At 32.1% G+C, this 27,037-nt stretch overlaps 1 protein-coding gene across 1 annotated transcript; it reads left to right on the top strand.

Annotated features, from left to right (window-relative positions):
- Window positions 1-19: 19 nt before the first annotated feature.
- LOC106142703 (uncharacterized) lies at window positions 20-26,608 on the top strand. Its single transcript, XM_013344573.2, has 5 exons — window positions 20-333; window positions 15,797-15,923; window positions 21,034-21,348; window positions 23,478-23,592; window positions 24,300-26,608. Exons 1-5 carry the CDS (start codon window positions 276-278, stop codon window positions 24,435-24,437), a joined length of 753 nt encoding a protein of 250 aa, XP_013200027.1. The 5' UTR covers window positions 20-275; the 3' UTR covers window positions 24,438-26,608.
- Window positions 26,609-27,037: the final 429 nt, after the last annotated feature.

The following is a 27,037-nucleotide window of genomic DNA, read 5'->3' as shown; positions in this document are numbered from 1 at the left end:
TGGGTTCATTTCTATGCATTCGTTCGTTTTAATCAGTTTTCAACAAGCGTTTTGAGGGGATTGTTGTCGAATGCGGTCAAAGTTTACGTGTTTAACTTCGTCATTCGACTAACTTATTATTTTTATTCAGTGGGTACTCAATTATTACATTTTTAATTTCTATGTCACGCAATCTTACCTTAAATATTATTTATCGTTGTATTCCTAGTGTTTATTTTGAAGATAAACGATAACAATCGTAGCCGGTTATACTACAGAAAGTGTTAAGTGGTATCATGATGTGCAAATTGGCAGTTTGCAGTTTTATTACATTAATAATAACACATTTTTCTGGTAAGTTATAATATTTTTAATTCTAAAGAACTTTAAAATTGTTTCAGTGTAGTCGTGCCTGCGACTTAATTTTTTAGGTTATTTTCAAAATATCTTTGTTTACGTATGGCGGCCATTAATTGCCATTTATTGATTATTTCAATTCAAATATATCATTTATTCAGAATAGCTTTTAATCACAATTATTGAATGAAAAAGGAATGTGAATTATATGAATACCTATTAATTAAAACTATTCCAAATCTATATCAGCAAAATACAGCACGGTTTAAACCGTGATTCTACAAAAATACTATCTAGGCAGTTACATCCTTCGTATTTCTTTAATATAAGGTTTCGGGAATTGTGGCCCTCCAAATAAATACTAGCCATCTACCAAAGATTCAGCCGCCCACACCGCAACGATAAGCAAACTAAATTTGCGCTCTGGGTTGGGATTGGGCTTCTAAAAATAAATTTCAATTATTTGTGACGTGAACTTGATCAACCAAACGATTACGAAACACTTCCTAGGTGCTGTTGAACTTATACATCAAATAAGTTACTATTATTTCAATTTACCTAATTACATGCAGTCCTTTGAAATTGTTCATAGAATAGTAAGATACTCGTACCTTATAGGATAAACAAATGGCTTATATAGTTAGATAGGTGCTTTAATATAAACGTAGGATATAAGTAATTCAAACTTTTAACGTTTTCATAATTTTTCAATCCATTTATACATTTGTCTCGTCGCACCGTAGGTTAGGTAGGTAGGTATTCCGGGTTGTAAGTTGAAAGATTTCAGAAATAAATAAATTAACAAATATGTTACTGCCTGAAAAACTACTTTATAATTTTTAATATTAATAAAATATTGTTCGAATTTAATATTTAGGACTTTAGTTAAACTGGATCTTAATTTAAGCTGTCAGTCGCCAAGATAATATAAAACCGTATAGGTATATCAAATAGTTGAAATTTTCCATAGAAGATAATTCTGATGTCTTTAGGACAAAAAAAAATTGTTATAATTTGACATACCTAAACATAAAAAAGGGTTCCTATATAACACATAATAAACATAATTTTACTGCCGTTTTTATTTTAATAAGACAGTTTCTACCCAGACAAAACAATTTTTTATCGAGTCGCAACGCAGAGCTGTTGCTTATCGCTTGTTTATATTGAGGTGGTGTTGCGGGCACCGTTCCAACCGCCCACGAATTAGACGTGCCCTCACTGACATCTCGGCAATACACAAATATACTTCGGTGTAAACAAGATGCAAGGTGATACGTAAACTATCATACAATTTACAAGTAAGAAAGGCTTGACGGGCTTTTAACATCTACTTAACAATACTAGAAGATCTCGGCTAGATATAGTCTTAACAAAGAGCTCATAATGGTTTTGAAATTTGAGAGTGTGTTACATGGGTAAATAAGTACCTAGTTACTAAAATATAAAATGGATTTGAGTGTAAACTAAAATACCTATATTAAATATTCTTATACGAGCTATTGGCCGCGGGTCCGCCCGCCTGAAAAGTCATGTAGATATGACCTTTAGCGTACCTACTCCACACTATTATGAAAGCAAAATTTCATGGAGATCGGTTCAATGGTTTGACGTGACAGACAAACAAATTTATACACTCACATTTATAATATTAGTATGGAAGAATCACGCGATGTTACAATCTAAACAAAGCAATAAGTAACGTAGTAAAATTATCTATCTGCCGAGACATAGAGAGAGAGACATAATCAGATTACTTAACATACCGGACGCTGACATTTACATACATGTTATTAATAGAGGCGAATATACCTGCTTAAGATTCATGCAAAATCATAGAGGTATAAATGTAATAAATAAATTACCAGTGCTGCTTGCTCTGGTCAAATTTGTAAGGCCGCAACGTCTACCGTTACCGTAACGTTAGTGCCGTGCGTCCAATGAAAAAAGAAAAAGTCTATGGTGATGAAAGAAATGGAGTAGTAGGATCTCCATAGATGTCGTAAAAGGCGAATATGGGATAGGCTTTTAAACTTTGGATTTTTCTTCTAGGTGATGGGCTAAAACCTGTCAATATCTGAAACAGCTGAAAGTGGCCTTTCAGTCGTAGCATGACTGTTTGCTCTGTATTATATGTATGTACATACATACATATAATACATACCCGTATAATACATAATTATGTTACGGATTACCGAAGGTAGTCTCAATATTTATCTTAGCATTTTATAATTTCATTGCCAACTTTGTTTTCATTAGTAGTTTTGCTCTATTTCTGTTCCTTCAATAGTTGGTATGTTTGGCACTTTTGTGCCTCCATCGTGCTACTTATCCGCCTTTGGTGTCTACGACTTAGAATGGTCGATACCCGTCAAAGCATGCAACAAATTCGATGTAGCTAATATTATTGGTTATGTCGGAAAGTTTATAGTTCTTATTTTTTATTTGACAACTTTAAGTGAACTAAGCGAGTGACTGTCTCAGTGGGAATATTTACTTGACTAAAAACAGATTGTATCCGAATGAGTTAAGTTTCTGAAAAATAAAGTGAATGTAACTTAAAAATGCATAGATTATCCGCTAGTTGCATCTGCATCGCTCGACCCAATCACACCCGTTGGCAGCATGAAAATTATGAATATAGATAGACTTGATGGTCTGTTGAATAGCATTTATTCATATGCTAGCTGCCAGATAGCGGCAGTGAGAGTTCTGGGAATTGGTTAAACCAATAGTTAGATACAGCAGCTACTGCTGGTCTGATCTTGGCTAGAGGTAAGTAGTATTGGAATGGGTCACAATCGGAAAAAATCTAAATTTTTAAGACGACGATACTCCAGTTAGTTGGATATAATGTTTACAAACCATTGTAGACGCTGGCAAGCCAATTAGATATCAATGGTATAGAAACAGGAGTAGGTATCAACTGATATCCATATCCATACTCCATACAAATGATAAAAGAGTAACCGATGTCTGTACTTTAATGATATTGTCAAAAAATCGATATGGGGGATCTATAAAGACCATCAGAAGCCAAAAATATGATATTAAAAAATTATGTCCGTCTTTCTGTATGTTTGTACTTGCAACATTCAAAAACTATTGCTCCGATTGAATGCGGTTTTTTCAGATGAATTAGGCTTGGTCCTTCACTTAAAACTGCAAAATACCTCTGACCTTACTTACTCTCAGGGGTAATACCCCTGTACTGAAAATGTTGATCCCCTGATCAACATTTTCAGTGAACTTTTATGGGGAACATAGTCGCGGGCAAAGCTAGCAAGAGATAATTGAGCTTATTAGCGTGAAGCTATTAATTTACACGTCAAATTTATCTACATAAATACAAATAAAAGCAGAGCTTGGAATATAACAGTGTTCTTTATAAATATTTATTAAGATTAAAACACTGTTTAACCGTGTATTAAAAATTATCTACACCTATAAACAAAAGTCAGATTTATTTCCTAACATCCGTGTTTATTCTGATTATTGGGGTGGGATATTAAGGTCTTAGGTAGGTAATTTAAGGTTATTGATGAATCTCGTCGGATTTTGCAATAGTCGAACATTATTTCCAGTTAGATATAAGTAACTCGTATTTTAATACAATAGCTACTTACCTCAAATTTTCAAAAGTCAAAGCATACACTAAACTCCTTCGCAAATGTTTCTAACGAGTTGTTGACTTAGAAAACTATAATCCAGATGTTAAATACACCTAGTAACTAATTCTCACAGTTACCTACTCTCTTTGTTAAATAATGTTTGAACTAAGTTGGTGCTAAGCTTTCAAAGGCAAACTCAATATTCTAGTTCGAACTTTCTCTCATTCTGATTGTGAAACATTGCTAATGTTTAATAGTTTTGATTTTATTATTTTATTAAAAATTAGCGAATGCCTGAACGATTTTTGATGAGAAGTCATTTCTATGTTTCCTATAGTTTAGCCGGGTCATTACAACTTAGCATCAGGTGTTCCAGATCTTCGATTTTTATACCTCAATAGAAAATGCTTATCAGGATGAACGCATAAAGAGAATCATTTAAAACCAATATGTTTCTCTGTGTTATATATATTAATCAAGAAAAAAATTCGAAGCCGTCCAGTAGTTCGAGAGATTAGCGTCTACAAACAGATAAACAGACACACTGCTTTTTCATCGTGTAATCTTGTTTATATATAAATACATATATTCAATGTTACTTCTTGTGGTCTAGCGCGCTTTTGTGTTAATTTTTATTCAAATTGGTCAAAAAGGGTTCAGTTAAGTTAGTTTAAACGAAACAATAAAAAAGAAACCTTTACTCATAAGCGAATTAATCAGAAAAGTAGGAATTGTTAGATCCTATAATGAGCTAGAATTAAAAGAAGATATTATAATAGTCCTACCTAAAGAAAGCATTCGTTTAGATAATAAGTTATATTACTTTTGTTACCAAATTGATGCTTGGCGGGCATTTTCATTGACTGAGAAGTGGTCAGGGTTTTTACCTAGTCAGTTCACTGCGGCGGAGATCCTTCCTGATATATAACTACATCAATACCAAAGGAAACCTCCGCCACAAATACAAAAAAGAATCAAACATACCCATAAATTTGGCAAACGAATGTTACTTTTGCTATAAAAACATTCTTCGAATTTGTGGTAAATTTGTGTCTGTATAAACGTAGAATACTAACAGAAAGTCTTATATAAAATGAATTTTTAATACTTAAATGTAAACGGTTCTAAAATATTGACACAGATGCGATATTTACAAAAGCATTGTAACTGCCTATTTGTAAACTTGTTTTTAATTACAGTTTGGCGCTAAATATCTCTTATAATCCTATAGACTATAATCCGGTTTTAAATTACACCTTACAAGTTTATAGAGACTGTGAAACTGAAAAAACAAAACTAGATTATATCCGGAAAACAAGGTCAGTCTATTTTTGAAGACGCAGCAATTACAAGTAGTCAACGAAATTTCTAGTGCGTGTTTATGTCATATACCTACTTAAAAGCAATCTCTGAAAACTTCTTATTTTTTTTCTTTTTGCATTAAGCACAGTCACTTGTGCCGTGCCGTATGGTCCGGCACCAATGTAAAAAAACAATACGACCATTCAGTCTCTTTCCCACGGATGTCGTAAGAGACGACTAAGGGATAGGCTTATAGACTTGAAATTTTGATTATAGGCGATGAGCTAGTAACCTGTACCTATTTGATTCTCAATTCTATCCTTAAGCCTAACAGCTAAACGTGCCCTGTTAGTCCTATAAGACTGCTGGATCTGTCTACCCCGCAAGGCCTATGGACGTGATTATATGAATGAATGTTAGATACATTCATTTGAATTACTTAATTAACCAATTATATTTATATTGTACTTGATTTGATATTACAAGACTTAAGTAGAATTTGGTTGAAATCACAGATATTGAAGACATATTGTGTAGCCTTATCTAAGCTTCTTAACACAAAATATTTACATGAATTATGAAATTAAAAATTACGGACCACGCATGTGACATTGTAATCAATTTTGTTATCTAGATTTGACAATATTGGATGTAACATATGTAGGCAGGTACTCTATCTTAGATGAGTAATGTGCTGTTTACTATTTTTGCTAACACTGACATTGTGTACGAACAAATGACGTCTATTTTAGAAATTAACAATAACAATAAAGACGTTATTAGTGGTTGCAAAACTTAACGTTTTTGGTAGTATATTTTTCATGAAAATTGTTTATAAAAAAGAAGTCATTATTTAACCATTACAAGCAAAATCTTCTATTACGGTTATCTTTCATTCAGTAATGAACATAAATAAGAAAAAAAAAACCTTTCTCTGCATGAAATGAAAATTATCAATTTAGAAGCTATAGTTCCACATAACTTTATATGTAAGTATGTATATATTCCAATTTTTATGGGTGCCACAGACAGAAACACATGCAGACATTTCAAATTTATAGCTAGGTAAATACCTAATATTATAAACAAAGGTAGGAATGTAGTATATTTAATGCTTCGTAAAGAACAATGTTCCTAATACATAATTATATTTTGCATTTTTAATAGAACCAGCGCTAGTAATAGAGTTCTAGGAACTGTTGCAAGGCAGCAAAGGCAAAATGGAACAGCTAATGTCACACGAGACTTTCTCTGCTTTTTATCAAATTACAAACAATGCTCTTGCTATAATGTTCTTTAAGTTTTGTAATTCAATTGAGGCGGTCTATGAGATTATTCTCATGTTTTTAAACATACCTACCTAGTATGGGTTGTGTATTTAATTTGGTTAAATGACGTTATCATTCCAAATTTAAAACTGGGAGAATAGCATCAAATTTTTATAATATTATAATATATATTAGTAATTTTGAATTGTATTGCTCGTCAAGAGCCTAAACCTTTAAAATATATCCCATGTTGTACCTCATAAACTTCAGAATAGATATCAACGTCGGGTTTACTGGAATCTTCGATGATAAATGATCTGAGACTGGAATGTACGAGTGCCTACTTATATCAATCAATTCGTCTGTGTTGGCAGACAATGTACATATTATAAAGAACATAAGTAATTAGTATTTACTTGCTAATGCCCACGACTTCGCGTGGCTGAGCGACTTTTGTTTCGGTGTCATTTCAATAATCATGGTGCTGCGTCAGGTGTTACAGATTTTAGATTTCTGAACCTTATCGGAAAATACTCATAAGGTTAAACACATTTTTGAAGGCGTCATTTCTATATTTAGTATGATCCCTATTAGGTGTTCTAGTTTTCAAAATCATGTCAATCATCATATAGCCTACCATTATTTTGCCCGGGCTTAACTATAGAACAAAAAAAGTTAGATTCGGATCTGTCCAATTGATAAGTTGTACGGTCTTAGGTCAAATTTTTGTGCACTTTCTATACGTAGGTATGAATTAAAATTTAAATAAGCCAGTTTGCATTTAGGTGATGCACTAGCAACCTGTCACTTTTTCAATCTTAATTCTATAATCGGCCCAACCAGCTGAACGTGGGCTTTCAGTCTTTTCCAGACTGTTGGCTCTGTCTTCCCCGCAAGGGATAAGGACGTGATTATAGTATACATCTATGCAGTTTTCATTTCATGCATATTGAATAATGTAGATGAATCTTTTACAGAACATTCCAAATCTTAACAAGATATGTTTTATAACAGGTACTTTTTCAAGATATTTGTATAACAAATATAATATCGGATAATCTATTGATTTATTCTTTCAGCCGAGGGCTAATCGGGATTTATGAGGTAAGCCGCATAGTTTGGGGTGCGATTCCAGTCAGATGAAATTGTTTTATCCGAATTTATTACCCACAGGAGGCCCGCTTAAATATTCCCAGATTTGTTATCTATAAACAAATAAATACCTACCTACGTCAAATTTTTGCGGTGAAATATCAGTTTGATCTCTTTTGATAATATTGTCGAGGAACGAATATTATCTTGTGCTTAATGGATGAAATTGGTGATGAGATTGACAAAGGAAAATGTTGATATATTTAAAGATATATCATGGAAATCATAACTTAACAATTGTTTCAAATTCACCTAAACAGTTAATTGTAAAACCTCGTCGCTGAAGCTGATAAGCTATTTATCTAAAAGAACAAAAACGAGAAGTGACTATAAAGATAAATTTGAATAACTAGTAAGCATATTTACACATAAAACACCATAACAATTGTTGAGATTACAACAAACATAACTATGCAACAAAAATGCCGATGTCCCATAATCAGATTACGGCAATTTGACGCGAAGGGATGCACAAATGAGATGATTAGCGCCGGCAGTAAAGAACGCATTAGTACCGAGATAATAAGCCAAGATTCCCTTACAAAAGTTAGGGCGAAGTCAGCGGTCCGTGCAAAAAGTTATCCCATCTGAGTGCGATGACAAATGACCGGGCGCGAACGCGGAGACATCAGTGAAATGGACGATTTGCTTCGCAATCATTCTCAGCTTTGTGTATCTCGACATACTCCCATTTCCAGCCTCCCAATTCCTTAGGGACACTCTTTCATGGACCCGTTACGACCGATATTCCAGACTCATTTTTTTTCTATAATGTTCTTTCATAAAACACTTGCTTTTTGGATATTGAACGTAAATCTTTGGTATTTGGAGCACAGTTGGTGAGTGGGATTTTATGTGTGCCGTAAACTTTTTCATTAAACTTAGCACGTAAAGTTTTTCAACACAGACAAGTTTTAATTACCTCTTGGATCAGGCTCTTAAGAGTAAGAGGCAAGATGGAAGTCGTGCATGTAGGATCTCTAGCATATCGCAATATATTTCAGAAATTTACTACACAATTCCATCACCGCTTCACTTTTAGAGATAACGAGATGATTATGAGGCTGTAATACCATCACATAGTTGTTCTGTGAATATGCCTACTCTATAGACAGATTTTTCCATTAAACATGATAAAAAATTAGTTATCAGTAAGGACGTTTATACGATTGCTATTTGCGAAATTGATAAAATCTTGTTAGGTACTAAAATGTAAAAATCGAAACAGATAAGTCAGTGTGGAGATATTCATAGAAAAATTGGCTCAATAAGACTTTTTTATTCTTCATAACTCTCTTTCAAAAATGTTTCCTTCATCTTTCCTCCCTGATTTACAAAAGTTTACAATATTTCATAATAAATCGTGAGAAAACCATTCCCTTTTCATCCCCAGTTCACACCATTTTTAAATATTGGGTTGCAGGTATATATTAAATAAATCAACATTTTGTTCTCATACGCCCAGTTAAGTAGCTACACTTATTAGGGTTCTTAAAGAAGACTGCTTAGTTTCTTCATTATACATTTATACATTTGTCTTCAAATATTGTGAATATTGTGCCTTCATGGGATTTGACATAAACTATTAAAAACATTGTCATATCACGTGATAATAATGTGATAAATAGCAGATACGTCTCATAGCGGTTGACCCCAACCGTGCCTGACACGAGATTTACTGATACACTTACGTGACAAACAACTTAGTTTTGTCAGCTATTAGTTGATATCACTGAGTTCTTTATTGTTGTTAAAAGGTGACAGAATATCCTTCACAATTAAAGATATAGAGATGGTCGTGTTTCTTTAAAAGAAGAAAGAAGCTTCTTCATATAGATAGATATTGTTGATACTACAAGAGAACAAATGCCATATAATTAATGCAGTTAGTAAAATTAGATCTAGATCAATTCTAGAACAAAGCTGAGAAAATCTTTTCACAGCATTTAATAATAATTTCGCGCCCACATAACAAGCTAAGAAAATAATAGAGAATATGGTACCTTCTCATAATGAGAGAGAGAATGTTAAATATTATTAGAATTGATTCAAAATAATTTGGTATTAAATTATTCATCCTACAATTTCATGATTAAAAAACGCGTTAGACCTTTTATCGGCCCATTCATATGAAATTCTTTCACACTGCAGAAAACACTAGAACATTCTCATAGGACCATAAACGGAGTTAATGGAAGTGGAGTTGAGAGCTCGTTGAATAATAAAGTGGAGACGGGCAAGCGGACCATTCACAACTGGTTTTATTTAATCACCAAATTTCGAACACAATATTCTTTAATTTGTGTCTTTTGCTGTATATATTACCTTTATCAATAATTAAATAATAGTATTTAATAAATAATTAAAAAAAAATGTTTTATTCATTAGGTATTTGAATTAGTACCAAGTGAAAAGTAACTAAGTATTTAATTTCATCATCAGCATGCATCTATGTTACAAGGAATTTTATTGCCTTTCAGCGATACACGTTTAATTGTTTTAATTTTAAATTTACATTATTTCAAAGTAATAAAAATGTAAAGTCAAAATTCTCCCAAAGATTTTATTTAGGAATGGAGCCACACTGATTGCCATAAAGGTTTTAATTCACATTTTATTAAAACTTTTTTGATGACGTTTACTTTTAAGAAATCTTTCTAAGTCGGCTGGAAAAGGGATTCCGTCTTTGTTTCATTACACTAAAGCCTGAGAGGCTCATTAGAGTGAAGGAAATCTAATCAGGGTTTCGTTTGAGTTGTTAACGGACCTCGGTAAGATGGCGTTATATTTCACGCCAAGGATATCCCAAATAACTGTACATGTACTTATGTATAAGTAAGTATATACTACTAGCTATCCCGGCAAACGTTGTTTTTACCATATAAATATTTTTTAAGTAATTCCTAATTAAAAAAAATGTTAAGTGTGGATAACCCTTATCACTAAGGGGTATGAAAAATAGATGTTGGCCGATTCTCAGACCTACTCAATATGCTCACCAAATTTCATGAGAATCGGTCAAGCCGTTTCGGAGGAGTACGGGAATAAACATTGTGACACGAGAATTTTATATATAAGATGTATCAACTGAAAACTGCCTAAAATTCGTTATTTTGATAAAGCCATGTTATTTTTTATTGACTGTCCTAAAATTTGATGCCAATTGATGTAACCTAGATACCTACACGTTGAGCATTTTGCTGAAAATTTTATTTATATTTACCCGTTTTAAACTAGTCAAGATTAACATTATTCCTCGACATGTTTCTGTATACGAGACCTTGCTATTTGTCGAGAAGCGTAGTGTGTAACTGTTAATACAATAGGTAGATAATTTAATTACCTACAACGCGCCTTAGTTAAAGTAATTGAGAAGGGAATCATGTTCAAGGTAACATAAAACACCTAGTCTCTTATCAATGTTTTCCTTAGTTGTTTGCATTCTTGCGTAGAACCTAGACGTCAACGAGTTTTTTTTTCATGCTGCTTGACGTAAACAATAACAGACGCTGACCACAGCTGGGTTAATGACTAATCACAACAAATAGAAGCGTCATTATGTCAAGGCAGCAGTCTTTACTATGGCATCGAATCAATCTATTCAATTGGCGGCTCTCTCCATGCTTTATAAATTGATACTCGATTACGCTCCGATTGAGTGCAAGTGTGTAGAATATTCATACGACACTCATACATGCAAAAACATCGTACGATATGTCTCGGCCAATCGGATCGGAGAGCGTGGTGGGCTCGGCTCCCCACCACAACATCGGAATGCATGGTTCTTAGAACGGCACTGTTAAAAATAACTACCTGTTTGACAGGACACACACGACGGCAGACGTCATTCGAGGCCATTGCCAAGATATTGGTGGCAAAATTAAAAAATCCCTCGATTCATTGAAATAAAAAAGGTTTTTGCACAATCAATTCTTTTATTGAACCCTGCTCGACTCACGGCAATGCAAATTTATTGCAACTCGGCGGTACCTATATAAGAGATTACTCTATCGAATAAGAATGCAAGAAACATTTTACCGTAGTAAACATGTTTTTTTAATCAGCTAGTTCTTCAGTGAAAATATTCTGCTCATTCATAACGACGTCATATACATAGGTTATATTATTATACAATAATTTTTCATGATTCGTACGTTTTTTTTTCACCAAGTGTACATCTTAGCAACATCGTTCTTTTTTCTAACACAAGTTTGTTATTAAATTAACTAGTGTAATCCTATAGCAAATGAAACTATGAACTTCTTTGTGGTCTTAAAACATTAGCAAAGCAATGATAAAAAACTATACCAGCATATTTCAATCGCTGTTATTATCTCAATTATAAGTTAATGGAGTGTAAAATGTTTCCAGTTTATAATTGCGATAGCTTGACTTGACTGATACAGTTGATAAGGTTCATATAAGTAAATAGTATAAATTTTTCCGTTTGCATGCAAGCAAACAGCTGGGACGCGTGGTGTGGTCACTCAGTGTAACGTGATCGCGCGATGACGTTCCGAGCCCGGCCCATGCGTTATTTCTGGAAGAATAACAATATTTACGTAGGTGAAGATCAGTGGGGCCGTTCACGAATATGTGAATAATTGTTATTTTCTGTCTTTCTTTCTCTTGACCGTAACGACGACATAAGATTGGGTTTTCAAGTAACGAGAATCAGAAATAATTTTTGGCACAGCAGTACCACTCTAGTTTTGTATAAATCGCAATTAACGTTAATAAATATACACAGTAAAAAAATCTAGTCTTAAAATAAATTTTGAATAACTCTGGGACCGTGGGGCAATCTACCCACCAGCTTTTCCGATAATTGTCGAAAAAGCTTATTAATATCAAATATCTCGCGTGCCAGCCTTTGGACAAATTCCCGCAGGTTGATGCTACGCTTGGGACTGTACAATTTGTAAATTTTATTTAAGTTTGTATTAATTAAGATATAACTATTATAAAAACTTTAATTATTAATAATAATGTATGCCCAAAAGACAGTTTTTGAGAGAAACCCAATTTTGAATGAAATGTATTATTAATCAAAAAGACGCCAGTAGGAACCTACATATTAAGATTGGTTACCTTTTTTATTATCGAATCAAAAGAACTAAGTATAAGTACATTTATTTGATTTCAATTTTTTAAATAGCAATTGCTAAAGAAAGGAAACTTATGTAACACAATATTATCGCCTTATCACTCAAGTAGGTAGTTTAAATGAAGATAACCTTATGAACTGACGATAAACTTTAATTTCCTTGGTTATCTTATGTTTTAACATCTCAAACAATAAAATTATAAATGCCCTTATTTAACCTCTTAACTTGTTGAGGTAGAGTTTAAATTATAATTTTAATAAAATATAGGTACACTATATTTATTTAATCTACAGAATACAAAGATTCTGTTTTCTGTGATTTAATCTATACTCATATTATGAAGAGTAAAGATTTGTTGTTTTTACAATTTTGTTTGTAGCCAATAAATTCAAAACTTCTTTTGACAAAATTGGAACAGAAATGGAACAGACTTTCTGTTGTAACATAGGCTTTTTTTCTGGAAATTCCATAGAAGCGAAGCCGCGTACAAATGCTATTTCTGAATATAAAGTATCGTAAGTAGAGTAAAGGACATTCGTATTTGGACGTAGTACTTTACCTACCCCCGTTTGGTTTAGTAATAGAGTCACGTTTGGCACGTTAAGGATAACATGTAGAACCCTAAAACAACTTGTAATGCTTGTGTGGCTTTCCAAATTAGTTTCTTGTAACCGTTCATAGACGAATTTGATAGTTTTTATTAATATCACTTATGATTTAAAAAATATAATAGTAAGCAGAATAAAATGTTCTATTAATATCAAAATCTAAATTTTGATTGCAAATATAAATAATTAAATGATTGCAACTTTATTGCACTAAACGAGTAAATATTAATAATTTAAAACGACGTGAGACGCAGGACTAGATACCTTTTTATGTGAGGGAAAATTTACTTTTTTTATGTAAAAAGTAAAATAAAATATATTTATTATAATATTATGTTCTTACTTTTAACAAAAGTAAATTAACATAGCCAAAAGCTTATGAAAACTAAATTAAATATTCATATATTCCTATTAATACATATTAAATATTGGTAGCCCTTTTGTGGGGCAAGTGCATGTAAATATGTAGTACCTGGTTGACCGAGCTTTGCTCGGTTTTGTTTTTGGTAGAACGTGTTTTTTGAAAATTATATTTAGTATGAATTGCATACTGATAAAATATGAATAATGTTCTTCGATCTTGACAAAATAGCGGTATTTTATTTATGAACGGATTAATTTCTAGCATCAGAAAGCTCCATCTAGTATCGAGTAGAAAGAGTTTTTTACTTTTATACCCAGTGTGGCGTTATAGATGGCGCTGATATTGTTTCTTAAAACGCGGTTTTTAAAATGTTTATATATCTTGGGAACCGAGCCTTTCTCGAACCTAGGACCTTGATAAATCGATTCCTTGAGCCGAAAAGCCCCTAATCTGTAACTTTCATGAAAATCGTTGGAGCCGTTTCCGAGATCCTGATTATATATATACTTAAGAATTGCTCGTTTATATATATTAGATAGATAAATAGATGTTAAAGAAAAAAATACATATACATATGCTTTACAGATTCATAAAACAAACGGTAAGCAGGTACCTACTTACGTGATATCTACTCTTTACATATAAAACTTGGAACCTTTCTGAAGAGCGTTTGAGTATCAAGATATCCTGAAGTGCGGGTCCTCTAACAATGTAATAGGAATACGTAAGTGCCAGATCAAGGATGGATACAGGCTTTTGATCTTTACATACTCGACTACTTTTGGGGGATTTTTAAAGGTACGCAATTCCGTAATAATTTAGTATTACTTATATTGTGACTGCGTCATTGAATGTCCTTATAATTTTTGGGGCCGGTTTCTACATTCCGACATTATTCTCTCCAGTATTGGACATACTGGCGAGGAGAATATTCTTGGGTTTACTTAGTTATGTTCGGTTTCTGATCCCTGGCGAATTAAGCTTGGACAGCCACGTAAAGTACGATGAATTTCCCAAATAATTAAGATACTTTATAGTCTAAGATAAACTAAGTTGTTTATATTTTAATCGGTCTGGCTCGCTAAAAATTCTGGTTAACTTTTATAAATTGTTTTCAGTAATGTTTGCCTAATAAAATACCACCAAAAAGAAAAATTAAAAAAACCTTCAGATTGATATAAGTACCTATTTTATAGGAACAGGTACAGGAAATTTCCACAGAAAAATTTATAGCCTACGTAAAACATTTCTTCAGACATATTTTAAAGCTGGCCACAAGTTTAGCGGAGGGTTAGTTTAAGCGCTACCGTTTAAATTAATGAAGTCGTTGGGATTTAATCTGTAACTTTTTCAAGCAAAGGGAATTGTTGAAGAGCCTCTTCAGTATACGAGTATTTAGTAATCTGAATTCTTGAATAAGACGAACGTAGTAGAACGTTTACCAATTAATTTTTGATAAGGTCGCTGTAGGGATAGGTTGTTATTCGTTAAGTATTTATGAATGTGGATGGAACAAAGGAATAATGCAGGCTTCGACGATATTAAAAATAAGTAGACTCTGCCTACCCCTCTGGGAAATTTATACATAGGTATAAAATATGAATTGAATGTTTTTAAGATTGGTCATCAGAGTTACCCTTTAGATTTGTACAAACGATTTATTCCAAATAAAGACATTTTGCCAAGTGCGTGTCAGTAACAGCGACATCTTGAAAATTACTACGTAATTTTTTGTTTGAACATTTTTCCAATACAAATAAATGAATGAACAAAGAACCAGCCGAAACCTGAATAATTCTATTAAAATGTCTCAGGTTTAATTTAAACTGTTCTTAAGAAAATTGATCACAATAAAGAAATCTTGCAAAAAAAAAAAACTCGTCAAGCAAATCTTATAGGTTATATATAAGGTTAAATTATATTTCTATACTGATTTTATTACTCAAAAATCAAGATTTTTTGTCTGAGAAGTTCTTGGAATTCTAATGTTAAAACTTATCTATGTTTTGTTGTTTATCTCAATAATTCCATAAATTTTGTCTGACAGATGCAATCAAGGAGCACTGCAACCAAGAAGAAGACATGTTACAAAAATGCTCCATGGCCCTACCGGTCCTCAGTTCGCCTGACATTTCCTTCGCCCTTACACAGGAGGAACTCGACAAGAGCTGCATGTAAGTTTTCATTTGATATTATTAATGTTATAATTAAAAAAGTTTCAGCTTCTATGGTACTTCTACACTTTATTCGCTGGCAAATTCACTAACAATTAACCTTTAAGAAATTGCATACAGTTAAATATATGGCGGCAAATTCGAGAACGAATGAAAAAGAATGTCATAATCCTATACCTATTTTAAAAAACATATTGAGATCGTATACCTACGTACAATACAGAGATTCACGTCACTTAATTTAAATAAATAATTATTAACATTGAAAAGATAGAAATGAACCATGGTTCTATGTAAAAATTTATTTAGGTAGGACGTAGGTTTCGAAACAATTTTCACCCCAGGTTTTAACATGCAAATTCTCTTCCGCTAAAAATTAAACTCAATCACTACGTACTCTGGGGTCTGTGATTCGAGATTACGTTAAAACATTCATAACATAGAATTTATCTCAAGCAATATGCGAACCGTAAAATTGTACGCAGCTTATACAATTTTCTCAAAACAGGAACAGACATTTATATTTATTCTTTTAGGCGATGGGCTAGCGTCCATTCCAACCACTTTTTGAATCTCAATTTTATAATAGAGCCTTATACGAGTAGCTAGCTGAATACAACCGAACGTGGCCTTCCAGTCTTTTTAAAACTGCTGGCTCTATTTACCCCGTAAGGGATAAAGACGTAATCTGACCGTGAAAATTTTATGCCAAAAAATACTTAGATAAAATACCTTTAGGTATGCGCTCCATAATTCACCTCTTTTTATCTTGCATTACATTTGTATTTTTTATTTATTTATTCATTCGTTAACTCAATATTTTTCCTTCCCGTCGTCATTAATAAAGCTTATCAAAGGCCACTAAATTATTTTTTACTAAAAGCAACACACAGCGCAACACAAAGGCATACCAGGTTTTTTTGCATTCCCCTTCGGGGATTAGGCGGCGATTTTCTGAAAAAAGACTAAAAAAACCATTATTTATGAAGGTGTTGTTCACTTATAATGAAGCAGCGAAGGTGCTCTTTATTACTTTTATAAGATTGTTTGAAAGGTTTATTAATGTCAAGTTTTCCAAAAAAATGATCAAGTTTCCATTTGATTAGGTATCTTTGAAGACATATGCGTTTAACTTTTATATACCCGTACTGTGACTGACGGAAATAAATAATATCGATTTATGGGCTAAAATAACGAGTTACTCTTTTAAATAACATTTTTTTAAGTATCTTAAAAAATGTATGCTTTATAATTTTCAGAACACTTTGGTATGTATAAGGTTGTATCACTAGGCTGTATGAAAGGAAAACATTTTTGTATTCTGTGGCCATCATTATAAGGGCTCATTCAGGTTTAGATTAGGTACACTCAACAACATAATAAAGTTAACAGGGTTGTGGTGTATACATACATATAGATTTTTTTCTAAAACAAAAAACCTTATCTTAAAAGCTAAGCTAAAATTTGGTATTCCTACCCGTAATACCTTAGTAATAAAATATATATTTTTAATTTGCGGATCTGTATGTTGACTATTTCAGGCTTGCGTAATATAATATAGTATTTTGTGAACAAATCTAAATATATAAAATTTAAATAGTAGCATCCATTTCAACGTAGATTGAATAAGTCAATTAAGTAAAGTGACTTACAAACATGGAATTGTTCATGTATCTATCTATATGTAAACAAGAAATCTTATACATTAATAATTAGAGGTTGCAAACTACCCATCTATCAGTCTCAATTAAGAGTTTAAATTCATTTGTCTGTAATAAGGCGCCCGAGAGTTCAAGATCCAATTCATTGAGTTCTTCGTACTTCGCTGAAGAGCAGTTAAGTGATTTGTTTTTATCTTTAATATTTACAACTGATCAATACTCAATAAAAGTAGTTACCATGAACAAAACGAATGATAATCATGACAAAAACAGAGGTGACCTCATAAGTAAAAAACAAGAGTGTAAAAAATACATTTCTAAATACTTATACTAACTTACGTGTTTATAACAATGGTTAAAGCGGATGAGTGTTTTTGAGACCTGACTTTACATAAGAATACTATCGTAATGATTTGATGGTAAATTTAAATTATTTTAATAATCATAAAATACTTAATATTCTCGATTAAGTATTTTTGAGTTGTAGGATAAACTCCAAATTATTTTCTGTTAAATTGTTAATTTGGGAAAAATATCAAGCTCCACTTATCAGAAATTAAATCCGAGACTCATGTGGAGAGACTAATGGACTTATGTTCACGAACGTGGACAAGACATACGAGTATCTCACATCCTTTGATACATACATAAAATCACGCCTTCCAAGCAGAGACAACATCTTTCCACTTGCCATCATTTAATCTCTGAAGAAAATCTACGTGATAGAATGAGCTGAAAGAAGACATAATATAATAATTAAAATAATTTGTTTGATAATTTCCTTACAACTAGAAAAGATGCCTTATTATTGCTCTTAAAAAGCATACCTCTTGTAGTGTTGCATTCCCAGATTAAGAGTAGTCAATCACACCTTAGACCTTATCCTTTAATCAAAGGTGTGATTTCTAACCGTTCCTTCGTTACAGAAAAAATAAAATTTAAAGAACACGTTCCATAAAATATACTGTCTCGTTCTTCTAGGATTTCCTGCCAAAGTCTCCCTGGAGACTAAACATAAACAGCTCTCACTATTCTTCTTCTATCCCCCGTGTCGAAGGTTGAATAAGTAACTGCATTATTCTTCGTGCTAAGAACTTACTTATTTTGATCAACGAGACAACTCACTCCTTTGATGGAGGACTATTTTTCCGTATGTATTTTTGTTTCGCTAAATAAGAAACAATTAATAAAAAATGTTTTATATGAACGTGTGCTACTAGCGCGTTTAAACTATTTAAATATAAATTAAAATAAAGTATTGCTTTCGATTAGGTAGTATATAAAATTAAGTTATAATAAAGCGTTAAAAGAGATTTTTTTTTTTTTAATTGTATTTATCTCATTATTCCAGGCACTCACCATGTCTTAATGAGAAAAATCTGTCAATTTCACATGACTCGAAGGCTACTTTCATATACGTTAGATTAAAAATGGTACAATGAAATTCAGAGATAGCAAAAGGTATTGTAATTGCATGTATATCTCATAAAAGAAAAACTTCAAGTTTAAATATAGCCTTTCTCACTCTCGCTTTAGTATTCCCAATCGAAGTATTTGCTTTTCTATGGCCTGGTTCTCTCCAAGATTATGTTTGTATAAAAAAGTTCTTAGGTTTTAATGTAAAAAAATGAAGTAAGTAACTATTAACATTTCTATTTTTCATTTCATATTGCAAAGCAACCGCATAAAGGTTTCACCTCGACTAATTTTATTTTAGTCCTATTATGACCTTTAAGATCGGCTTTTCACTAAGTTTGAGGAAGTGCTCGGAAACTCGAGTAACTTTCGCTAAGACTTGTCAGCGCGAACTTCTGAGCGTGGCACGCAGTTAGCTCATCTCAATTTAGGACTCTTGTTTGCGGTAAATACCAATTGGAAACTAGTTGTCCGAACTTCGTGATTGGGTGATTCGGATGCGCTGGTCAATAGAACGTGTGTAAGCGAAATATGACTTCGCCACAGCCCTTATAATGAATTTTAGATACATATGGTAAATTTAAATTTACATTCTCCCCTTCAATCTAAATTACCCGCTTGGTTGCCTAGAAAAAAGTAAGTCGTTTACATATGTTGTAATAGTATAAATAAATAGAAAAATGATTCCATGCTGGTTTGCTCCCAGTAGCGAAGAAAAAACAAAGTGTGTGCCAGTTGCATCCCCTCCAGCGTAGATTGAAAAAGTCAATCAAGTGAAGCGACTTACAAACATGGGATTGTTCATGTAGGCGATTGACTAGCAACCTGCTGTTTTATAGGTCACCCACAGACTAATCCAAAAAAATTCTATGAAAGTTAATTATAATAAGATAACAGTTACCTTTAAGAGAACTACTAAGTTCCACTCATGAAATAATCATACGTTCATCAAATAAGTTGAGTGTTCCTACCCCGTAAGGTTACGGCCGTAAGGTACTTGGTACTAACTCACTTCCCGTATCCATCGGGACATCCTCCATTTGAGTCGCGAGGGTCTTTGTTGAGGGCATTTAACTCATTTCAGTAATCCCTACAACTATATTTTTATGTATATTATTTATTTTATTATAGTTTTTATGTATGTTGATTATAATTATATTATTTTGTATCTGTGTAGGTATTATATTATATTGTTATTATATTTATTTAGTTTGACCCCACCTAAAGTTCTCGATCAGCCCCAATGGTTGACTAGTAGATAATAAATCTAGCATTTAGTCCGCCTATTGTTCAATACATTTGTGTTATTTTACCAGCAATATTATTATTATTAAATATCTACCTATCAACTATGGAACTTACAAGACACGAGCGAAACCGCGGGTAAATCCTAGTCTAAAATAATATCAAAGTTTAGAACAGTATTAACCATAATTTGATTTAAAACATTAGACACTGGTATGTAACATGTTTGACCCGATAGTCTGACATGACAAGACCATTATCTTATATGGATGGATACTAATTAGCCGCTGTTAATAATCAATGAGCTTAATAGTATTTGATATCAATGATATAAATTATTTTGCATAGGATGAATCATTCGGATACCACCTTTTATGACTTTTATAAATTTTTCATGTTATAGTTAAATAGTTGCATAAGAGATTATTCAAATTGATGATCATCTTTTATATATATGGCAAAAGGCATAATACAAAGGCAAATAAATATCTCATCATTCTATTTTTTCTTTGCATATTGATTTAAATTAAAAAAATAAAAAGAGCAATCATCCGCACATCACATCTATATATAACTACAACATTGCGTCAACATTAAGCTTCGTCAAAAATTTACAGTTTATCAACAGCATACAAAAATATCCTCAACATGCTTCATATAAAAATATCACTTAGACACAAAAATACACATATACCTTTGGCATAATAAGTATCTTTTAAAATATTCTTATAGGTATCCTACTTTTTTGTACAATTTCATAACAGATTATTCATGATCCATTGTTACAGCGAGCTCCGCTCAGGCATACGCTGCATAGAAAACTACACCCAAGTCTGTATGGAGAAGCACGAACAAGTTGTGTTCAAGAGAATATACGCCGGCATAACCGACGTGATCCAAGAACTTTGCACCCGAGGAACATACCAGGACGAGTATTTGAGGCATGCCAATTGCGTCAAGAATGTTCGGCCGGAGTATGAGAGCTGCAGTAAGAAGTATGAAGTAACACTTACGACGCTGAGCCAGCCGCAGAAAACGGAGCGGTACAGCACGGGGAAAGACGAGGCTACAAGCCATGAGGATCATTTGAGGACTGTTTGCTGGTGAGTACGAGTATATGTAGTGTGCCTATATATTTATGTATATATAGGTGGATACATTGGGTCGGCTAACATTTGAGCCTCTCATGAAAGCTAGTAAAGTAATTTTTTTAATTTTTTTTATTATATGTACTTTATGACAATTTGATTATAAAAATAGTGAAAATAGTAAGGACATACATAGGTAGTTACCATCACATAAAGTAAAATAAAATATTCAGAAGTACACTTATATGTCTGTTGGTTAGATAAGTATGAAATAAATTAGTTATTACGCTTTTGATATTTTTATTATGATCCGTAGCAATGGTTGAATCACGAATCTGCAAGAAGAATACGTTAAAACTGTTAAAATCCAAAAACATGGAGCTCAGAAAAAAGTACCTCTACGAATTGTCACTCACAGAAATGTACTCGAAATTACATTTCCATGGTAAAAAGTTTGGTTTGGTCAGTTTTTCTAGTTTAAAAATATTACAGCACTATCACAGGATTCGCACATGGCTGGCCATGCACTGACACATTGGAAAGATGAACAAAAACAATGTTATTTCCCGCGGAAAACTACGAAACTACAACCCCGGTTCGCGTGAAATATAAACAATTTTTGATAATTTTATTAAAAATTATAATCGGGTTACTTTTTTATCGATTTATTTAATCTATTGAATAATTATTTATGTTAAACCCGGCAAAGATAATGACCATAATAGCCACAACATAAAGTCTTACCACAAGACCGTGTGGTTCAGACTCGTAATTTATACCAGAGATAGATAGAGCAAAAAATATGCATAAAAATTAAGAATAACAATTATAAAAAATTAACCCTTAAAAGTTGATGTCCTTAATGATTTGTCAAATAGAACTTGTGATTGCTAATTAGCGGTCCTGGGCACATTTTGCCGAGCGAGCATCAACTAACGAATGACGTCACTCGGTTTGAGTTCCACAAATTAAACTGTCATGGAAGGAAGTTATCAAGAGCAACTGAGTGTACTCAATAAGTCGGGTGGGCCCTGAATATTGAATAGTCCGTTAATAAAATATTCAACTTATTGAACTGAAGGCCTCTCCTGCACTAATTACTCCTTTGACAACTGGATTTTCTGGGGTATTTCTCGCCTCTCATTAATAGGCCTTTGTCTGTTTATTAATTTACATACCTTACTGGTGCAAAGATTTGGCGATAACCGCTTTTATGAGCGCTGCTGTCATGGAATGAAAAAGTGCTATCGTAAAATTTTTTGACTGTCATATTAATTCTACATTGGCCTGCCTATTGTTACTCATTACTCCGAAGATTGAGACTTTAAATCGTCAAAACAAATCACTCCAAATGTTCAAATCTGCAAAGCGAGTCTTTGTAAAAATAATTAGCGGAAGTAATTATCATTAAGATCATTAATCTTTTTTTGTGGAAAGATTTAAATATAAACTGGAATCCGTATAAGCCTACTTCGAACCTGTTTTAAATTCGGTCGGAATAACCCAGATGAAGGGAAAAATCTACTAAGGCTCCTTCGATTTATTTACTGTCTTTGTTAGTCAAAAATTTGATTTGAATATGTTTCAAATAAAGGAAATGAGACAAATTAAATTTATTATAAAAAAAAAAATCATCATCAATTCTATTTTAACAACATATCCGATCGTTCAACCGCTCATTTAAGCACGACTATACAACGGTAGCTATTCAATAAATGTAAGTACATTCATCAGTCGCACATTAAAAAACCAACACAGCCGCGAAATAACTGGACAGTTGTTTCTGAAATTCGAACACAATGACATTAAGTATAATAGAACTTTTGCAAGTTTCCAAAATCAGTACGGTAGTACAAATAGTTTTGCTCAGAAAATGTTTTTTTATTAACTTGAATCAGTTACATTTTATAATACTACAATATATTAAAGATACTAGACTAATGAACTGATTTAGTAAAGGACAGCCCAAACCTCTAGATTTGAAAATCATGTATATAGGTTCCTTATATGGTCGAGGGATGCACTAAGAAAGGATTTCCCGGCTTACCTGCGGGAACTGAAATGAACGGGACATTTTATTTTACTCGGGAAAAACCGCGGGAGATTATAGTTACTTTAATTCAATTCAGTATTCTTTCTTTCAGTTCCTTCCAAGAGTATTTGCTGTGCTCGGAGCAAACAGTCCAGAGATCGTGTGGAGACGATGCGGCCCTCTTCACCAGTGCGTTCCTCAAGAAGATGGCTTCTAATATCATTATGGTAAGTTGTTTATAAGATAATCAGTAAATCTTTTATTTTCTATTTGCTTTACCATAGAATATAAAACTCGCCACGATAGTAGATCGACTAGTTGATGCCTAAACTTTCGTGAGTATTTTGTGGTAGTCAACAACCCATAAATTTTCGACATATTCGTGTGTCTGAAACTGAAGCCTAGCTTACTAATAATTTTACACGAATTTACATATAAGTCATAACGACCTAATCCCATACATTTACTGACAAAATCGTGACGCAAAATTTGAGGTATGTGCAAACGTCATTGTGAATAAGAGGTATGGAAATGACTGCAGTAATATGGAATGACAAGGGTACAATAAAACAAGGATTAACATTATGTCCTATTGGAGTTCTTTTATTTTTCTCTTTGGAAATTAAAAAAGGGTTCGGAGAACAGCATATTTATTTTTCATTGAAATGGTGTAATGAATAAATGTCTACAGCTATTTACATTACTCGTATTTAACGGCGATAATTGAAAAAAAATCAATAAATAAGCCCACTATTTTCCTGAAAATGATTCAGAATATTATGAAATAAAATTGTACCGTAAATGGCAATAAAATTCAATAAAATGGGCAGTTATGCATATGTAAATCTTCATTTATATCTCATTTAATAGCGCATGTGAATTTCGCGATAGGTTCTTTGCATTGTGTTACTTTAATGTTTTTTTTTTCTTTCAGAACTTTTGCTTTGAATACCGAGGGCAAGAATGCGCATTGAGTGGCAAAGGAGCGCGTAATAGCATCAGTTTATTACTAATCGGCGTTATCCTATTAGCGAACCTTTTCGGCGCCGCAAACTTCTTGGTGCCAACGTAAATGGTATTTTAAAATAGGAACTAATTTTAACATAGAAGGCTAGTGTGGCAGCTAGTAAAAATAAAATATGAACACGGCAAGAGTCGGATGCTATGTTGGAAGCGCAGTGGAGTGTAAATAATGAACGTGGATGGATGCATCCGTTCATCGTTCAGTGCTTAGAATGTATTATAGATACACATAGTTGTGTTTTTTGATTATGAAAAGAGTGGAAGGCAAGCGAGTTTATCCATAAAAGTTTGATATAGGTTATATTCCAAGACCTTCTGAATATAATTATTATATTCTTATTACTTGTAAAACAAGAACTTTTTGTACCATTAAACATATTTTCCTTTAATGTATTTTTAAATGTGTACATCACATAGTTTTCTAATTAGTCTTAAAATAATACTTCAGATTGAAAAGGCTGTAAGTTGTTTTTTTTTTAAGTTTAATGCCAGTACTTTTGAAAAGTAAATAAAAAATCTAGTCTTGACCTAAGTTAAAATGTTAACTTTGAGGTGGTTAAACTTCAATCCAAAGAAATTTACCTAAACTGGTTCACAAAATTAAATTTTGTGTTTGAGCCATGTAATATTAAAATTCACACCAAAGAGCAGGATAACAAGTAATTTGTTTTTATGTAGTTGGGAACTTATTTTCATTAAAAAAAGAAGTAAATATTATTTGCCTTGATAAATATTCGGCTAGTCATTTATAACCCGTTGTTTAAAATCATATAGGTACCTAATCATAACCACCTTAAAGTACGTAAATATCTTGGAAATATAACGCGTATTGTGAGTAAGTTATACGATTCATTAATTTCTTATCTTGTGTTTGTGGTATTGTAGTATATCAAGCAGTTTTGTTTTTATTAGGTAAATTGTTAGATCACATACAATAAAAATTAAAAAAGTTGATGTTAACAAAAAAAAGTTATTCGATTTAATTCTGCTCAAAATTTTTATTGCTGTTATATTTATCTCATTTGCCATTGTATAAAATGAATTATATGAATATGATTATTATTAATATAAATTTAAAATAAATAAAATGACATGTTATTTTTTTTAAGTATAAATTGGATGGTCAGTCCTAGATGCTCAGAACATCCTGTGATAGTTGTAAGAAATTACTCTTAATATATACTAAGTATATAGCTTTACCTAGTTTTGTATATGCACTAGAAACTTTTATTCTATTGTCATTCCTTGTATTAGTTGATGCTTTTTGTAATACCAGCCAATAAGTATAATATAATATATTTATATGAAAATTAAATAACACGCGTTATCATTGAAAAAGAAAATCTAACAATAAAATCATTAAGGCAAAGTTTGTCAAAAGTTTATACAAACACTCATTATTTGTATTTCACCTATGTCTGAAAACAAAAGAAAAAATGAGAAAACAATAAGAAAAAAATATTTTAAAAGGAATCAAAATGTTATAATAAATATACATGTTTTATTTTAGGCTTATAAATTGTGCATTAAAGGCCAAATATTGAAATTGTTATGTTACATATGTTTTTCCAATTTCAGTTTTGTATCTATACCTGTATACTGAGATTATTTGTTGATTTTGTTTATTAAATTAAATTATACCATTGTAAATAAATTATAAACATCTACATATCACTATTAAAATTAAAAATATCTTAACTGCCTCGCGCTACTCTAATTTGAAAATATTTCGCATTTTGACAACAGCATAATTTCGTAAAAGGTTACATGGGTAAACTTTTATACTTATATGAATTCAAATAATTATCAAGAAATATTTTATTTATAATTTCAGCTTCCTTTTAGTTGCTCAAATGGAAAAAGCTACTTAGCTAAAAACTGTTTCATAAAAAAACTGCGTCAAGCCAGTGATTGTCGGTACCATAAATACAAATCATCTCAGATTTTGAAGATTAGCAAACATAAGTTTGTTTTCTTTCAAATATCTAAAAATAAAGTATTTAAAAATATAACCGAAAATATTGCATGACAGTTATTTTAAAGCTAGGTGACTATCTACGTAAAAACAATCTTTGTAAATTATGTAAATCAATAGTAAGTTGAATTGTTAATATTGTGTCCAGTAATTAAAATATACTTATTATGTCCATCCGTATCAATATTTATTGGTTAATCATGAATAAAGACATAGTCTTTTAGAGATTCTGTTAAAATAAAGAAAATCTGTATTAAAAAAGGTAGTTTTTTTTTGTTTTCCCGGTTGCATTTTCAGTTATCCTATCACCCACCACACTTTTGTCCGAGGCTTCGCTAGTGTGTGAAGGAATAAAGTAACATTTGCCTCTAATTCTATCTCTGTACCAACGGTGCCTTTTTGAATTGATCGATGTAAATTAAATCATGAAGACACAAATACTTTGTACTAAAATATTTCTATAAATAAGAGAAAAAGTTTATTGAATTTGTACCGAATTTATAGTCCAAATTTAAATTATTTTGCTCTTTTTTTAGTCATAATATTCCGAACCTAATACTAACAATTCAGAAGAAGCCAGAAGACTAACCATTCAGTTAATTGAGGCTTATTAACGTTCATAAAATCCAGTTCAAGTAATTAAGTATCGGAAAGTTTTACGCCCTTACCAAGTT

This window comes from Amyelois transitella, chromosome 12 (assembly GCF_032362555.1).
Source record: "Amyelois transitella isolate CPQ chromosome 12, ilAmyTran1.1, whole genome shotgun sequence".
Taxonomy (NCBI): domain Eukaryota; kingdom Metazoa; phylum Arthropoda; class Insecta; order Lepidoptera; family Pyralidae; genus Amyelois; species Amyelois transitella.
The sequence above is the reverse complement of the archived record's forward strand: the minus strand, read 5'-3'. Positions and strand labels throughout refer to the sequence as shown.

Coding starts and splice junctions, on each gene's coding strand:
- LOC106142703 (XM_013344573.2), top strand. CDS start 276: ATGATGTGCAAATTGGCAGTTTGCAGTTTTATTACATTAATAATAACA. Junction 334..15,796: donor AATAATAACACATTTTTCTG/GTAAGTTATAAT, acceptor TTTGTCTGACAG/ATGCAATCAAGGAGCACTGC. Junction 23,593..24,299: donor TGGCTTCTAATATCATTATG/GTAAGTTGTTTA, acceptor TTTTTCTTTCAG/AACTTTTGCTTTGAATACCG.